This window comes from Drosophila subobscura, chromosome U, assembly GCF_008121235.1.
Source record: "Drosophila subobscura isolate 14011-0131.10 chromosome U, UCBerk_Dsub_1.0, whole genome shotgun sequence".
Classification (NCBI taxonomy): domain Eukaryota; kingdom Metazoa; phylum Arthropoda; class Insecta; order Diptera; family Drosophilidae; genus Drosophila; species Drosophila subobscura.
Genome location: NC_048534.1, coordinates 7,799,082 through 7,816,779, shown reverse-complemented (window position 1 = coordinate 7,816,779; position 17,698 = coordinate 7,799,082). Strand labels below are relative to the sequence as shown.

Here is a 17,698-nt window from a genome sequence, read left to right as displayed (position 1 = left end):
CTCGAATTAAGGAATTGTTGTAAATCTCAGGCTCCAATCAATGCACACACAAGTCAATATGTGTTGGAGATTTAGTTCAACGAAATTTTGCAGATTATAGATAACTAGGATGTATCTAGATCATAGAAAGCGTATCCAAAGGTACAAAAAACATGTCAGTCTAAGATAAAGTTAATATTAATGTTTGAGAGCAGCTTTGAAAATTATATTTTAATTTTAATTTATGAAATTAGGGTTGGCCAGCAACAAATTGTCAAATACGTAGCAATCCACTCCCACTACGTAACGTTTTATGCTATTTTTGTTGGTTGACCTTTTTAGTTTTAAACTTAATTTGTAAGCATTTCAACAAAAAGATGTCATGAAAACTAGCCAATCTTGTGGATAAATTATTGATAAATCTGATTAAATTATAGTTGTAGCGCTGACACTCCTAACTGCCTAGTAATATCAAATAGAACATCAACATAAAGGAAAATAATTTAAGACTACGGCCTATTTACGGTATATTTTTACAATGAAAAGGAATATTGTGGCATGTTTTTGAGGGTCTGACGGTATGTCTTATCGATAGTTCCGCGGTCACACTGGTCACACCATTTCCACTGCTTTTCACTAAATATTTAAATTAAATTAAGTAAAAAATTCTATCATACCAGCCACTCAGTAGTAGCATCGCGAGACTGGGCCGGCCTCACAAAATTCGTGCCCAGAGTTTGTCTGTGATCTGTGATGAGGGAGTGGCGCAAGCAGTGAATTATGAGCCCGAAAACGCAGGCCAAAGTGAAATGTGCGAAGAAGCGAAAAGGGGAAACCAAACGGCGGCAGTGATTCGATTGGAATAGAAAAGTGTTATTTGTTTTAGTTAATTATACGAGAACGTTTGTGCTTTTAGCTGCATTCTTGTGAGCACAGCGAGTGAGCCCACCCCCCCCCAACCCCATTCCAACTGCAGTGAGTGACTGGTGCAAAAGAGCAGTGGAGAAACACAACGAAAGCGAAGCGAACGGGAGAAGGAATATAAAAAAAAAACTGCCTTGTTGGCTTATGCAGACTTACTGTGTTTGGTTTGGTACACAAGGTGAGGCCACGATAAAACAAACAAAATGCATACAAATAGCCCATTGCGACACTTGACATCTGCCCCCTCGTGGAGGGAGGGTGGGCGGTGCCCGCGCCGCATCTGAAAATGGAAAGAAATCGCAGATAAGCCAGTGCCGCTCGCAAATTTGATAGCAGCCCCTAGTCCCACTTTTGTTGCTCGCTGGGTCGTGGCTGTAAAATAAGAGAACAAATCGAACTGTCTTCTGCCGTGCATTCCCAAATTCCAGCCGAAAAACAACCCGTTCTGGTAGCTAACGTGATTTTGCCATACCCTCGTACTCGTGCTCGTGTTCGTACGCGAATTAGTGTCCCCCTCCCTCCCTTTTCAGCTATCTCTCTGCTGATTTTGTTTGACTTATCGCCAGTAAACATATTCGTTCTCTGCGAAAACATCCAATCTACTATCTCTAGTTCGGTACGAGTTCTCCGGGCACAAAGCTGAGTTTCTCTTCTCTGCGGCAAAGCAGACCGGATGATTCATAGGGCTTACACACATACATATGTACATATGTGTGTATGTATGCCGACTGTGCTCGAGCTCATTAGAACGCCAGTGTTAGCCGCTTTGCTCTGGCCTCTGCTTGTAACAGCCAGAGGTAAATGGGTTTACTTCTACCGTTAAGTAAAACTTTCACTGGATCAAATGCGCTGCCTGCCCCCCCACAAACAAGTCTCCAAGATACTCAATTAAAAAGTGAAACCCAATAAAAGGCCAAAATGAACTGAAAAGTGTGCACACAAAATCCATTTATTGCAAATAAATCGTTCACCCACGCGGATGGATCCACGAGCCACAATTGGCAACTTGCCCAGCCGCAATCCGCCGATCTCCGCTATCCTGGATATGTGTTGGAAAACTGGGCCAAGAAACGACCCATAGATAGTTTCGGTTTTAACAATTTTAACGCTTAGAAAGGAACCTCTTGCCCTTAGTGATTCTCAGCTTCCGCTAGCTGAAATTTGAGTACAATACAGCCCCAAACCTTTTTTCCATTAAAAGTCTTCTTTGTGGCGCCATTTGTGTGTTCCCCAATTCGAAATTCAACGTGTCCAAAGTACAACAGTCTCAGCTTTAACTCCAGACCCAGACCGAAGCGCTTCCTCTTTCCTTGCCCCAACCCCTGTCGCTTAAATCTTCAAGTTTCAATGAACTGCAACGGTTTTTGTTTACCGGCTTTTGTTTTGCCTTCTGCCTTGTTTCGCATCTGCTGCTCGGATTGCAAGAAGCGCCGTGGCAGCAGGCAGACGCACACATAAGTACATACATACATACATACATACATATGTACATATGTACATGCTTATACAGTGTGCACTCGATATGTGATTAGTTCTGTCTGTATCCATATCCGCATTTTCGCATTGTTTCGCATTTGTACCTGAAAGAGTTATGCGGGAGCAATGTGTATGAATGATTCGATGGATAAACAAATGTTCTTCATAGCAACTCTTGCAATGTTGCAGGGCCAAAGGGCAGGGCATACCCTTATCGGGGTCATGCGTGTTGAAATCGTGTTTGAAGAAATCAAATGAGCCGCGGCCTGGACGGCCTTGCCATGTCCTGACGATTTATGTATTTACATATTTGTGCACACGAGGAACGAGGCTCAATGCTATATTATATACAATATGTCTTATATATAATTCATATATGTATGTACATAAAACAAAGTAAACATAAATGTACTTGCCTATTGCCTGGCTTTCGCTGATGATGTACTCGGATTAGTAACTTTTTTGAAGGACTGGCAATGCCTACAGCCGCTGTAGTCGCTACAACCAACCCCTTGGCCAGTGGTGTCTTGTCTCGAAAGAGCCAAAGAGTAGCACAAGTGGCACTGTGAGTTTTACTTTTACTTTTCCATTCTGTAGCTGTTAGCTTTGTCTTTGGTTCTGTCTGGAGTTCTGTCTGAAATGTTTCATTTAACACCAGACGCATCCCAGCTTCAAATTCTTTCGTTGTTTGCATTGCAGGAAAATGCCGCGCCAAGCCTCTGCTTGCTCTCCCACAACTTCCGATGCTTAACAGGGCGCTGTTCCGCATTTTTGTGTCGCAGCTTAAGGGTTGTGGCGATGGTACTTGTGCACCTGCTAAAAGCCACCGCAGCCTCCTTCTCTTTCCACTACTAAAACATTTTGGGAGCCACAAAAGTACAGAGTAAACTCGAAAGTGGAAATATGGCCATAAATAAAGGACAACTGAGTATGTGGTAGATAGGGTAGTGTATAGTCGCATATAATCGCCACTCGGGCCTCTGCTGTTCTGACTTTTCCGCGCCATCCCCTCGTTTCGCCCAAACACACAGATATACCGCTATCGGGCACTTACTCGAGTGAGTTTACACACGTGCAAGAGTACGAGTATGTCTTAATTAACAATTTTTATGAACTATGAAAAATTGGCCACGAAAAGAGAAGAAAAGAAAGGAGAAGAGAGGAAACAAAAAGAAAAGAAGAGAGAGGAGAGCTAGACACAGCCCCCAAAATGTGTGGTTTGCCATGTTTGTTGCTTTTGGCTGTTGTTGGGGGCAACAACCGACGAGGACAACGCCACGCGCTCGGACGCACCTGTTTCAGTGAACGCGCCACGAGCCGCACCCACCCCTTCGAATCGGGTCGGCATCCGTTCCGGCTCTCCCGGTTCCAGTCGGCGGTCTGTGAATATCGTCATAGTTTCGCTTTCGTAGTGTGTGACCATTTTGGGCGAATGTCAATTCAAATATTTATTCATTCTTGTTTACAAGTGAAATTTAATTATAAATACGATATCTGCAGTGTCGTCTGCCCTCTCTGGGGGAACTGATATCTGTGTGGGACTCTGTCTACCTACTGCCAGTGATGTTGATTCTCCAAAGCCCAGACACACCACACAGCCGGTGAGACAACCAGCCCACTTGGACGCCGCCAACGCACCGCAACTTATCGATTTTTTTCTTAGTTCAATATACGCAAATGCTTCCCCACGACAGACTTTCCCACACACTTCCCTCCGCAAAAGCTTCTGCCGAACAATTATTCTCTACACAAGCAGATCAAGGTGAATTTACTTCGAAGGTGACGTTGTCCGCTGTGGCGAGGACCAATATCTTATTCACCACGCACCAACCACCCAGCGCTATTAGCATTAGCAGATGCACAGACCATTCTTTATGCTGTTACTTATACTTATCTGTCATAGGAACGATCGATTTGGAAGGGTATTAAAAGATTCGGCTCGCTATGCGCTTTGGTTTCTTGTCATCATTTTCCCATGTTTCCCTTTTATAAATGTCATCCTCCCAGCCCCAAGCCCCCAATTCCAACGCCTCTTTTGCTTTTCGACAAAGAGCCACATAAAGGTCAAATGACTTCTAGACGTTGCGACGCGTCGACTTCAAACAAACAAAATGCCAAAAGTCATGCTCGCTGCACTCCATGGTCTCCATACCGGCGCCAGTCTTCAGGTCTTCAGTTGGCCGACTTAGCCAACTTTTGAACCACTTGAAAGTGCAGAGGAAAGCGAACAAATCTCGTTTTTGGTGTAAATAGTTTTTGTGGTCAAGGGGAAATGGAGGAATGTGTGGTGAGTTGTAAGTACCAAAGTACATACGTATGTATACAGTGCATAGTCCACAGATGCGCCTGCGGATAGTGCTGCTGCAATGTGGCGTCATAGCAATTGGCTTCCAGTAATGAGGTAATAGCGTTGCAATTACTAAAAACATTGATTACAAAATTGAGGAGAACGCAATCCGAAATTCAACTTCAACATCGACTGCATGTATTTTTGTATGTATCTGTATGTACATCATTGAAACACATTTTCATTGCACTTCAAGTGGCAGTGAACTTTGTGGCTAACTTCCTTCTGCACCCACCACACTGTGCTAATGATCTGTCTAAAGCTGCAGCCTAAACTATTCGGTGATCTAAGATTCCTCCAAGCAGCCAACAGAAATGTAATTCTTAAACGATTAATCAGACGAGCGGCAAAGGCACGGTTCGACCCTTGCGTGTGTGGTTTCCCCTGAGTCGCTGGCTTCCACGCCTGTTCTCAGGTGGTTGGTTTGTTACCTGAGCTGAGTCAACTTTCCGTCTTTCTCAAATAGGACACGGCACGCCCGTTTTTTGACTCCTCTTCTGTGTGTCTTTTTGCTAATGGTGGCGTCATCGGCAGCGGCAGCACAGGACTGGCCCAGAAAGTGTGCAAGAGCTCGTGACCCCACAGAATCTAGTGCAGCAGGCCATCTAGCGCCAGATAGCAGAAACAATTTGCGTAAATTAGCGTAATTACAGTTTAAAACTTTTGCTGAACATTTGTAGCTTGTCTTGGGGTGCAGAGCGGGGGATTGTCTGTGGGTAAGCCGAGAACCGAACCGGTTTGCCAGTTCGTGTGAGCAGAAATGTGAGTGTGTGCCAGCGGTCAATAAAATGATAAATAATAGGCGCTGCTGTGAGAGCGTTGTCATAAAACATAGAAACTACAAGCATTTGAATGAATAAAACGAAAAATAAATCAAAGCCAAGTCAAGCAACGGAATCAGCGAAGACACGAAGACAAGAGTTACCCATAAATGAACGCGCTCCTGTGGAAGATACTCAAATTCTGATTGCTTTTTGTTACTTCTTTGCAGCATGGAAGTGCACAACAGCCTGCACTGCACCTCTCCTGTGCTCTCCTCGTTGCAGGCCAACGCCTCCGGCAGTGCGACGCCCAAGAAGACGGCCGCCAGCAGTGCGGCAGCGGCAGCTCAGAGCGCACTCCTCGATCAACTCAGCCAGCAGCAGAGTGCGGAGCATGAGGCGGCAGACACACACAGTCGACGGGACTGTGTCAGTCCGGCCAGCTCCAACTCGGAGCCGGATAAGGAGCTGAACGAGCTGAGGGATCTGAACGGTTCGCTGACCGGCAGCGGAAGTGTTGGCAAGTCGAACGGCTCCCTGAGCGGCGCCTCTTCGACCACCTCGGCGCCAGCTGGAACGAGCATCGCCAACACCAATGGCTCCGCCAGCGGTGCGGCATCGTTGAGCGTGGTGTCAGCCACGGCACACCTGAAGAAGCGCATCACCAGCAGCCGCACACCGACCCGCAAGGCTCACCGCATTAAGTTCTATCGCAACGGGGATCGCTTCTACCCGGGCATAACCATACCCGTGTCCAACGAACGCTATCGATCGTTCGAGAGCCTCTACGAGGACCTCACACGACTCCTCGAGGAGAATGTGAAGATCCCAGGTGCAGTGCGCACCATCTACGACATGTGTGGCAAGAAGGTGAGTGAAAGGGAACGCTTATCCATCAGATTTGACTGATGTTTCCCCCCCTAGATTATCGCCCTGGAGGAGCTGGAGGATGGACAGAGCTACGTGTGTTCCTGCAATAACGAAAACTTCAAGAAGGTCGAGTACAACACCAGCTCCCAGCCGCTGGCCAACCTCACGCTGGCGAACAACAGCCGCTCGTGCAACAGTCGGCTGGCCAAGCTGCAGCGTCCCGCTTCGCCGCTGAAGAACGGAGTCCTCAACAGCAGCGCGCCGGCCACAGTTGCCGGAGGAGCCGCCTCCAATGGCAGTCCGTTGAACACTTCGCGGTTCAGTGAGCGAGACAGCGTGGTGCATCCGCGCATCGTTACGCTCATCCGGAACGGGACAAAGCCCAGGCGCATCATTCGATTGCTGCTGAACAAGCGGAACAGTCCCAGCTTCGACCACGTCCTGACCGCCATTACGCAGGTGGTGCGTCTGGACACGGGCTATGTGAGGAAGGTGTTTACCCTGTCGGGTGTCTCGGTGCTGCAGCTGGCCGACTTCTTTGGCTCGGACGATGTGTTCTTCGCCTACGGCACAGAGCGCGTCAACACCGTGGACGACTTCAAGTTGGAGGCGGAGGAGCAGCGCGCCATTAACGCCATACGCAAGACGCTGCGCACGGCGGGCACAGCGTGCAAGGGACCCAAGCCCAAAATGCCTGTCAAGAGCAAAAAGGCGTACCCGCCGGGGGAGCTCAAAGCCCAGGCCGAGGCTCAGCTTCAGTCGGAGGCGAGCCCAGCCCACGAGGACGATGAGCAGGCGGCGCTGCTCAAGAGCACTGGCGTGGAGGTGGCCGAACTGCCGGCTGCCATACGCGACAACTACACGCTGAGCCAAATCATTGGCGACGGCAACTTTGCCATTGTGCTGAAAATCAAGGATCGCCAGACGGGCATTCCGCGCGCTCTGAAAATAATCGACAAGAGCAAGTGCAAGGGCAAAGAGCACTACATTGACGCAGAGGTGCGCGTCATGAAAAAGCTCCACCATCCGCACATAATCTCGCTCGTAATGGATGTGGACCAGAACACAAACATGTATCTGGTGCTGGAGTATGTCAGTGGTGGGTGCCTTGGCAGTCAGCCTGAAATTCACCTTTACTTCAATTTCCCTTTATTTCGCAGGGGGCGATCTTTTTGATGCAATTACCCAGGTGACGCGTTTCTCGGAGAGCCAATCCCGCATCATGATCAGACATCTGGGCTCAGCCATGTCTTACCTACATTCCATGGGCATTGTGCACCGAGATATCAAGCCAGAGAACCTATTGGTAAGTGGGAAAGTTAGGCATTTGATTCAAGTAATCCAATTGGCTCCATTCGCAGGTTGAACTGGATGAGTTCGGGAACGTCGTTCAACTGAAACTCGCTGACTTTGGACTGGCCTGTGAAGTCACCGAGCCTCTCTACGCCGTCTGCGGCACGCCAACCTATGTGGCACCCGAAATATTGCTGGAAGTGGGCTACGGCTTGAAGGTAACGTAACTTCATAAGTCATTAATTAAGACTGCAATTTAACTGATTTGTTTGTCGCAGATCGATGTTTGGGCCGCTGGCATCATACTGTACATACTGCTGTGCGGCTTCCCGCCGTTTGTGGCGCCAGACAACCAACAGGAGCCGCTTTTCGACGCCATCATCTCGGGCGTGTACGAGTTCCCCGATCCCTACTGGTCGGATATTGGAGACGGCGTGCGCGATCTAATCGCCAACATGCTGCAATCCGATCCCGATGTTCGCTTCACCAGCGAGGATATTTTGGATCACTATTGGACAATGGGCAACGAGGAAATCGGATGCGGCGATTACAACAGATGAATTATGGCCGTGTGGGGTGTTTAAACCGAAATCTAACCACGCCCACTTATTGACGTTGTCGTTGACGCCGCGTAGTTTTTGTATTATGTATTTTAGAATGCTACTATTTAGGCTTTTATTTATTCACACATTACCACATACACCACGATAATCCTGTAGTGTACTAGAGATAACTACAAACAAATGAAGACAAGACAAAGCAAGACACGACGAAAGAAACACACAGTCAAACGAAACAACAACCAACAAACGAAAAACGAAGCAAAACCCCAAAATATTACTCTAGAAACTGAAGTTTCGAAATTCCAGTTTCCAAACCGTTTACGGTTGGTTTCGCAATCATCTATTTAGACTTAACTTCTTAACATATGTATTTAAAGTTTATAGCGCGCATGCAAGCGGGAATCATATTTTTTATTTGGTACTTTTAGAATGTTTTAATTGGTTAATAAACCACAAGTTGTGTATATTTTCATAAACATTGTCCATTTTCCTCATTGTTCTGCCTGCTTCCCTTTGTTTCTTTTGTTTTGCCTAGACCCCGAACCGCACAGGAAAACATAAATTAGACTAAATCAAACAATAATTAAGCGCATTTATGAAGAACGAAATATACATGCATACACACATACATACCTATATTGTCAATATGTTGATGTTTGTGCTTTATTTCCCATGGACAAAGGGGCTGTGTTTGGACTGTCGTCAACAAATCGAAGAAAATACTTTTGAAATGGTTTCTCATCTCCGGATGAAGAGAGCTTTTAAAACCTTATACGAAACACAAAATCTTAAGTAAACGATGAATGTCTAGATATAAATAACCAACAGCCGATGAACTGCTTAAATTTGATGAATGTCGTGGCCGAGTAGCAAAGAAAGTGTGGCTTCGGTTTTGATGCATGAATCAATTACATCCTACGCATCATGTTCTTCGAAATCAGTTGCAATATTATGAGCAACCTGTGTACCCGACCGGAACATATCGAACGTATTTCCACGTTACTTCACATGCAAGCAGTGTGCTTATTTATGCTCTTAATGACTGAAGGTTCTTAAAATAAATCTACTTTAATTTTCCCCTTATTTGACCTTTCATCACTGGTCTTATTTTAAGCCGGTATCTAAGACCTCTGCTTTAATTTGTTCACATCTATTTATTTTACTTGCTCTTGAGGTATAAACAAAACGATGTCTTAAACCGGCACCGGCATAAAAATGAGTACAGGAGAGGAAGGACTTGTCCCATGCACAATAGTTAATAGATAATAGATAAGGCCGTGCTGAGCCCTGGTCTGGAGGGAACTGTATAATCTATCAGTCCCAAATGCGATGGTGAAAAGATCCACTAGTTTTAGCCTAGTTTTGTTGTGCGCGCCATTTTTCAAATTTTTCAATGTTATCAGTTAATATACATGTCTCTTTTGATCATTTATATACATTTACATACTGTAGACAAAGCTCCCTTGCTTTTAGAAGGGCAACTTTAATGAAAAACTCAAATACAAATTTGTAAAATATAAGGTCATTAGGTATACAAACCAATAAAAATTAGTGTTTACAATATGTCAAATTCATCCTTTAAACGGATTAGGCTATTGTTTCAGTGTTAAAAGTCTGTGCAAGCTAGTAATATCAAATAGAACATCAGAATCGTGGAATATAATTTAAGATTACGGTATATTTACGGTATATTTTTCAAATGAGAAGGTATATTTTAGTATATTTTATCGGTATCGGTCACACTGCAAGGCAGACAAACAAAAAGCAAAAAAAAAAAATGAAATGTTTTGATAAGAACAATTATCCTTGAAATAAATAAAACTGATGGTTAAAAATGGCAGAAAAGCTGCCAGTCAATAGCGTAAGTTTTGAAACTGAGAGTGGGGGTGCACTGAAACAAGACCCTTCTGCTGTCTAGGACTCTGGAACGGAGAGCACCGAAGAGGATGAAGAAGTGGAGCCAAAATTTAAGTACCAGCGGATAGCCAACGATCTCAAGAACATACTCAACGCAGACGTCGTCACATGCACTGCTGTCCATTCCAAGGTTGGCTAAATTCGCATTCCCCAAATTGCACGGGTCTTTCGTACTAAAGAGATTGCAGTTTCTTATATTTGGCACATTCCGAGGGCGCGTCTACCTGCTGGATCACCAAGGCAACTCGGTGGATTCCAATCTGAGCAACAGCGAGCAGCACACGCACAAAGTGGCAGTGAACCAGGTGGATGTCGACCCAAAGGGCGAGTATGTGGCCACATGCTCCGACGATGGCAAAGTGAGTCACTTCGTTATATGGTGGGTGGATGTGACAGACGTTCTCTTGCAGGTCAACATCACGGGGCTCTTCAGTTGCGAGAACAATCAGAATCTTAGTTTTGGCAAATCCATCAAAGTTGTGGCCTTAGATCCGGACCCAAAGTCCCGCGTCAGGCGGTTCATAGTGGGTAAGTTGAGCCCATTTAGTGGATCTAAGATCTATTCTAACTCCAACTCGTTTTAGGCGAAGACAAACTCACACTTTATGAGCGCAATATTCTGAAGAAGCTCAAACCCACCGAGCTGTGCGCAGTCGAAGGCAGCGTCTTGTCCATTTGCTGGCAGGGAAACTTTGTGGCCTGGGCCAGCCACTTGGGCGTTCGTGTCTATGATTTGAGTGAACGTTGCTCCTTGGGCTTGATGAAATGGGAAGTTCCTCAGCAGGCGCGTCTCGAGAACTTCCGCTGCCACCTGCGCTGGTCCAATGAGCACACATTGCTCATTGGCTGGGTGGACACCATCAGGATTTGTGTGATACGCAAGCGGAATGGAATTGAAGCCGCTTCCAGCAATTTGCCGGGCTATGTTGTGGATCCCGGTAGGTAAAGTGAACATGAATCGCTTTAATCGTATCTAATAATATTTTATTGCATTGCAGTCTCGACATTTCAAACTACTTTCTACATTTGTGGACTGGCCCCGCTGGCGTCCAGCCAGTTGGTGGTACTCGGCTATCGCAAGGAGCGCAGCGCAAACTACAAAGCACTTCGACCCGTGCTGTGCGTCATTGAGTACAAAATGAACAGCAGCGAGGAGATCTGCACGGACAGTCTGACGCTGCGCGGCTTCGAGGAGTACACCGTCAACGACTACAGCCTGGGCTGCATAATTGAGGAGAATCGTTACTTTATTGTCGCTCCCAAGGATATTGTGGTTGCCAGTCTCATAGAAACGGACGATCGGGTGGAGTGGCTGATTAAGCACAGGTAAGCTGATTTCTTTCCTCTAGACAACTATGCTATCGCAGCACTTTTCCGAGTTTCGCGTCCAGTCGTAGTAGTACTCCTTTAGGGTACTTGGTCCAATTCCGCTACAAGGTTGCCCGTGGTAGATGGCTCTCATCATTTCCTCGGTACGCTTGTGCAGGAGCAAGTGATACGTTTGGCACTTGCGAGCTCTGTAGGCAGTATCAAAGCGAGGATCATGCCAGCGATAAACGTGCCGCAGCGGCGCCAGCCAGGTCCCAATCGATACGTCCTCCGAGACGTACGTGGAGAGCACATGGGAATTATTAACGACATGCTCGCAGAGCTTTCGGGATAGCACATATCCACCGCCTAGAGCGTAGGGCAAATAGTTTTTGCTCAGATAATAGTTCGACTCCTTCCAGGGGCCTTTTCCCTTGACCACTGCACGACCATTGAAGTAGCCCCAATAGAGCTGCGGCAGGGGCTCGTGCCCGTATTCGGGTGTCTTGCGCAGCATCTTGCGATCGTACGAAATCAGCTCATTGAGCAAATGGTCCAATTTGACGTAGGTATCGTCGTCCACTTTCATCAGATAGGAGAAATTGAAGTGATGCGTCAAAGCATCCAGAGCCTGCAACAGTTTCTCTGTCAAATTGCCGTAAGTGTCTGCGAGCCGTGGCAGCAGCAATAGATCGTTGTGCTGCACTTGCTCACTCATCAACTCGGACTTCAGGCCGCTGGGTATCTGCTCAGTGCCAATCGCGAAGAGATGCTTTACCTTGATCTTCCGCCGAGTTTTTTCTGAACTCTTGCTTGATGCTTGCCAGCTGATATATTTCTTTAAGCGGTCCGCCTGCTGCGTAACCAATTCCATTTGCAAGTGCCCATTGGGCCCGTAGGTAGGCAGGTAGATGAGTTCTTCGGGATAGTATGGTTGCTGGAGCGGCTGCCCCAATCGCAGCCAGGTCTCTCGAATGCCATTCCGTTGCTCCACGTTGCGGGGGCTGCTCAGCACTAGCACCATGAGAAACAGATCCGGATGCGGCTCCAATTTGGGCACTCCACCCCGGTGGGACGGGCATTTGTCCACTGAACTCAGTATTCTTGTTATGAAACTGCCAAAAAAGAAGGCAGTAATGGCAGTGAAAAGGGTCACCAGATTGTTCAAGCGCCGCATTATTGTTCCGTGGACACTCGACGTTTTTCTTGAATCAGATCCTGGCGTGGCTTATGCGTATGCTGCACATAATTGCGAATTGTTTTCACATAACTCCGGTGCTCTGCGCTGGTTCTATTTACTTTTTTCACAGTAAATTCGAGGAGGCAATCGACCTGATATCAGCACATGGCGCCGGGAGTTTGCCGGTTCTTTCAGTTGCCAGGTGAGTGCTTATAATTTATAAATACCTCAACACATTTATTTTTTTGTAATATTGAATATATTGCATCTATTATTTATCCTAACAAAATATCGGTTATGCTAATGTTATCGATGAAACGCGTATTTGAGCATTCAGTATCGGAAACTATCGTGTTGAGACTTTCGATATCGAAAAAAACGAATTTCTTATATTTTCAATTAAATATGTACTTTCGTATGCAAACTGATTGATCCGATTTCACAGGTTGTACATCAACCATTTGCTGACGCTCAAACAATACGAAGATGCTGCCAAACTCTGCCTGCGTATGCTGGGCAACAATAAAGCCCTTTGGGAGGAGGAAGTCTTCAAATTTGTCAAATGCCAACAATTACGCGCTGTTAGTGCTTATTTGCCGACATCTGAGGACTGCAAGTTGGATCCCCATGTCTATGAAATGGTTTTGTACGAGTTTCTGAAGTTCGATGTCAAGGGTTTTCTGAACCTGATCAAGGAATGGCCACCGCAGCTCTACGATGGTTTGGCGGTTATAAATGCCATACATGACAACTTTCGCAAACAGAATGCAAACGAATTGCTGGAGTCGCTGGCCCTGCTCTACTCGTATCAAGGGGACTACGAGAGTGCCTTGCGAATGTATTTAAAGTAAGTAATTGGATCTACTTGAGGACACCCTAATGGAAAGTCAATTTTGTTGCTCAGATTACAGAACAAGGATGTTTTCGAACTGATACGTCGCTATGAGCTCTACGGCGTAATTTCGAAATTAATCATTCCACTAATTCATCTGGATCGCGAGCGAGCCTTCAAAATATTACTGGACAAGCAAAAAATTAAGCCTGAAGTTGTCGTGCAGCAGCTGGAACAGAATCAGGAGTACCTGTACTGGGTAAAAATTCCATTCATGAGTACATAAACCAACAGAATTCACCCCTTTCCTTTTTAGTTTTTGGATGACCTTCAGAAGATCGACAGCAGCAATGTATTCCAACACAAGTTAGTTGAGTTGTACGCCAAATACGATCGATCGAAACTGTTGCCCTTCCTGCGGCGTTCCAAGGAGTACGTCATACAGGATGCGTTGGCCATTTGCAAGCGGGAAGGCTTCTATCCGGAAATGGTCTATTTGCTGGGCTGCATGGGCGGAGTAGAGGCTGTAGAAGCCCTTAACATTATCATACACAGTGTACGACAATGCCAACTAAACAAGTTTAAATGGAAAGTTTAATGAAGGATTTTCTTTTACAGATGAGTGATATTGAAATGGCAATTGAATTTTGCAAGGAGCACAACGACAATGATTTGTGGAATGTGCTCATTGATGAGTCCACCAAGCAGCCCGAAATTGTAACGAAAGTCTTGGACGGCATTGTTGGTTCGTTAATCAATTATAAATATTGTTTTACTCGAAATGTAACGTCTCGTCTCTACTCTTTTAGACTATGTGAATCCCGAGATAGTAGTTAGTAAAATAAAACTTGGACAGACCATACCAAATCTCCGTGAATCGGTGGTTAAAATGCTCTGGCACTACAACACCCAAGAGGAGGTGCTCTGCACAGCCCATGAAATTCAACTGGATGACTATTTTGACAGCCATTCGGAAGTGGTTTCCATGCGGCGAAGAGCCCAGCATGTGTCGGACGAACACCACTGTCCTCAGTGCCATCGGTCAGTTCTGATGAAAAGCACGGCAAACCGCAATTGCCTAGTTGCATTCAAATGCGGGCATATCTACCACGAGCTGTGTATTCCCGGCGGTACAGCCAGCGTTCAATGCGCAGAGTGTGATATGGGCAACAGTGACCCAAGCGAGGAGTAGGCCGGATGTGGATGTGTTTTACAATTTCCCTTTGCTTCAGGATGCCTTTTATAACTGCTAGCTATACAATTTGCGTGAATGTTTATTTATTGCTTTCTTTTTTAATGTATTTAAAATAAATATTGAATTTGACGCCGATTCTGCTAAGTATCGAATGGAAACCATTGTACAAAAAAGTTTCGTTTCGTTATAGAACCCCCAAATAGATAAAAGTCACATTCTGTCATTTTCTATAATAGAAATTGTTACTCATTACAATTTTTATTTCTTTTTCACACCAATACGAACTGCAACAAAAGACAAGCACGCCTAGGCCTCAGTCTCGGACTGAAGCTTGGCCACATAGGCGGCCTTGTGGGCGGCAATCTTGGTCTTGCGCTGCTCGTTTGTGAGTTTCTTAGCATTCCACCTCTTCTTCGTAACGCCAGCAGTCTTCTTGGCGGTGACCTTGTGGGTAGGATCGTTACGAATGGCCTGGTGGGCTTTTTTGTAGATATCTTCAAGCTGTAAGAAAAATGCACATAATTAGAAAAGCAAAATCAAAAAGCATTCTGTAGGAACGGAATGTGCAACCCATAACAGGAAGTTGGATCCATTGAGGGGATTTAACTTCGAACAGAGGTGACTAGGCTTTCATGTGGTCCACTTTTGGCACGGCCAGCGTTGTGGGTGACAGAACGCAGCAGTAATTTTGAAAATGGACGTCCAGCTAGTATTTGTGTCTCTATTTTACTTACATCATCAGCACGGATGCCCAGTTTGATGTAACGGCTGAACTGGCGCTTGAAGCTCTCCTCGTCTTCCTCCTCCAGAGTGCGCATGTAGTCGGCAACATGCTGACCAAAGATGTGAGCGCGGTGCACATCAGCATTGAAGCTCTTGGTCTCTGCAGAGTAGCCGGGGAAACGCTTCACGGAGTGTGGAATGTTCAGTCCACCATCAACAGCACCCTTCATGGCACCGAACACACGAGCACCGGTTGTGGTGCGCGCCAAGCCAACATCCAAGAAGCAACGGAAAGCACCTGGTCCATCGTCGACTGGCTCCACGTTGAACTCCTCTCCGGTCACTTCAGTGCAGCCGGCATACAGAGAGTCCAGGCCCAACTTGTTGAGCACACGACGTGCAACCAGCAGACCAGTGCAGTATGCAGCAGCATAGTTGGTCAAACCGACCTATAATAATAATATTAGACATGAGTATTTCCCCCAAATATAGATTGAATCGAATATAGCGGCTCCACTTACCTTAATGCCATACTTGGGCAGCTCGTGCGAGTAAGCGGCACACACGACGCGATCACCCTCAATGCGAGCATATGCGATCTGGACAGTGATATCCTTGTTGGAGAGACGCACAATCAAACGGTACTTGGGCGTGTTGTACTTGTTCTTGTCCTGGAACGTCAAGCGCTTCCTGGCATAGTAATCGGTTTTACCCTCACGACGCCTACGGAACTTAACCTGGTAGCGCTTGAAGTACTGCTTGTTCTTGACTACCTTAACGAAACCCTGCAATTGGCGAAAACACAACACTCAAGTTAGTCTCGATACGAAAATCAATCCGGCGATTCCCGCGACATCTTCCAGCGTTTCCCAAATGTTGCAATGTTTTCAGATAGAACACAAAACGATTCCGGCATTGGTTTTATTATAATCCAGCAAAGGCTCACCATTTTTCACTTTTTAATGAAAATTTAACACCGCTACACGATGTTTCCACGTAGGGTGAAAAAAGAAAGGAAGAAGCGGAGAAACGTGACAGCGGATAAATTTATTAAATATACCAAAAGCGGTATATTTGGTATATTTAATTTATTTTGTGGTATATTTAATACAGTTTGTGGTATATTACAGTATATTTTATTTTATTGTTTCGACAAAAAACTGGCATTTAATAAATTAAAATGTCCATATTGTCAATATTCGTTCGTCTGCCTTAATGAGATTCCACTAGTCTTTATTATTGCATTTATTTCTAGCCGCCTTGCGCTTGTTTCGACTGTTTCCTTCTGTTTTTGAGTTTGTGTTTTTGTCGACAGAAAATAAAAAAGTTCGGTTGTTTTTCTGGTATTTTTTCTACGCCTCGAGTACTAGGGCTGTCAAATATTAAAAAAATATATTTGCTAAAATTCAATTCCGTGCGTATCGAAAATAAATAGCTCCCATAAAGAAAACATAAACCTTACATAGGTTTTTAACATCTTTTATCGTTATTCCACTTTTCTGTGTTTTTTAATTTGACTTGTTTCACTATTCTTTATAAACATTTGACAACCCTTTCGGCAAGACCGTTTTCAGTGTGGCCGCGGAGTTATTTATATACCATAATATACCAATGCATCTTCAAAATATACCGTAGGCTTAATGCCATTTCACGATTTTGATGTTCTATTTGATTTTACTAGCTTGCAAAGTCTTCTAACACTGAACAAATAGTTTAATCCGTTTGAAGAATCAATTCGACGCATTTTAAATACTAATTGTTATTGGTTTGTTTACCTTATGACCTAATATTTTACAAATTCAAACATTCAAATCACCCCTTGTGGAAGCAAGGAAGCATGTACAGTTGCGAAAAAAATAATAGCACCACTACAACACATTTTGTTCTTGGACAAAAAAAAAGCAATTACTGTTGCGATTTTTTTAAATTTTTAGTTTTTTCATATAGTTAAGTATTCACCATTAACAAACAAAGTGTTGCCTTTCTTCAAAATTCTGTCTTTAAATTTTTTTTTTGAACTTTACGAAAAAATACCACGAATATGGCGAAAAAAATAATAGCACCGTTAGCACTATTTTAAGTGAATATCCGTAATTTCGCGGAATTGACTTTGTATAAACCACGTATTTATTAGTTTTAACTAATATTTCATTGTTTCTATCATAAAAGCTAATAATAATCATTACAATAATACGTGGAAAGCTCTGAAATGCGAAAAAGCGCGACCCTTGCAAAAAATTTATGTTTGACGTAAAAACTTGCAGAAAATTTGGTCAATTGGTAGGCAGTTTCAATAAAATGATTAAAAACGCCTTAAACTATGAAGAAAA

General features: G+C 44.8%; 4 protein-coding genes across 7 annotated transcripts; 2 read left to right on the top strand and 2 right to left on the bottom strand.

The window, feature by feature from the left end:
* The first annotated feature begins 646 nt into the window (after window positions 1–646).
* Window positions 647–8,689, top strand: LOC117902184 (serine/threonine-protein kinase GA29083). Of its 3 annotated transcripts, XM_034813359.1 has the most exons (7): window positions 647–790; window positions 896–1,081; window positions 5,718–6,357; window positions 6,412–7,456; window positions 7,518–7,663; window positions 7,719–7,868; window positions 7,929–8,689. In XM_034813359.1, exons 3-7 carry the CDS (start codon window positions 5,719–5,721, stop codon window positions 8,208–8,210), a joined length of 2,262 nt encoding a protein of 753 aa, XP_034669250.1. In that variant the 5' UTR covers window positions 647–790; window positions 896–1,081; window position 5,718; the 3' UTR covers window positions 8,211–8,689. The 3 variants fall into 3 exon arrangements, with proteins under 3 accessions (XP_034669250.1, XP_034669249.1, XP_034669248.1); XM_034813358.1 differs by having other exon boundaries at window positions 647–1,081; XM_034813357.1 differs by lacking the exons at window positions 647–790; window positions 896–1,081 and adding an exon at window positions 5,571–5,671.
* A 1,257-nt stretch (window positions 8,690–9,946) lies between these two features.
* LOC117902183 (vacuolar protein sorting-associated protein 41 homolog) lies at window positions 9,947–14,850 on the top strand. Of its 2 annotated transcripts, none has more exons than XM_034813356.1 (12): window positions 9,947–10,074; window positions 10,132–10,260; window positions 10,319–10,489; window positions 10,541–10,658; window positions 10,715–11,068; window positions 11,129–11,451; window positions 12,744–12,820; window positions 13,064–13,465; window positions 13,523–13,709; window positions 13,767–14,006; window positions 14,069–14,195; window positions 14,260–14,850. In XM_034813356.1, the coding sequence occupies exons 1-12, from the start codon at window positions 10,048–10,050 to the stop codon at window positions 14,640–14,642; spliced, it is 2,538 nt and encodes an 845-aa protein (XP_034669247.1). In that variant the 5' UTR covers window positions 9,947–10,047; the 3' UTR covers window positions 14,643–14,850. The 2 variants fall into 2 exon arrangements, with proteins under 2 accessions (XP_034669247.1, XP_034669246.1); XM_034813355.1 differs by having other exon boundaries at window positions 11,129–11,456; window positions 12,749–12,820.
* LOC117902187 (beta-1,3-galactosyltransferase 6) lies at window positions 11,442–12,665 on the bottom strand. Its single transcript, XM_034813362.1, has one exon. The coding sequence runs from the start codon at window positions 12,613–12,615 to the stop codon at window positions 11,476–11,478; it is 1,140 nt and encodes a 379-aa protein (XP_034669253.1). The 5' UTR covers window positions 12,616–12,665; the 3' UTR covers window positions 11,442–11,475.
* A 20-nt stretch (window positions 14,851–14,870) lies between the features above and the next one.
* LOC117902188 (60S ribosomal protein L5) lies at window positions 14,871–16,458 on the bottom strand. Its single transcript, XM_034813364.1, has 4 exons — window positions 16,315–16,458; window positions 15,890–16,153; window positions 15,380–15,817; window positions 14,871–15,146 (listed from the first exon to the last, which is right to left on the bottom strand). Exons 1-4 carry the CDS (start codon window positions 16,315–16,317, stop codon window positions 14,952–14,954), a joined length of 900 nt encoding a protein of 299 aa, XP_034669255.1. The 5' UTR covers window positions 16,318–16,458; the 3' UTR covers window positions 14,871–14,951.
* Between the last annotated feature and the right edge of the window lie 1,240 nt (window positions 16,459–17,698).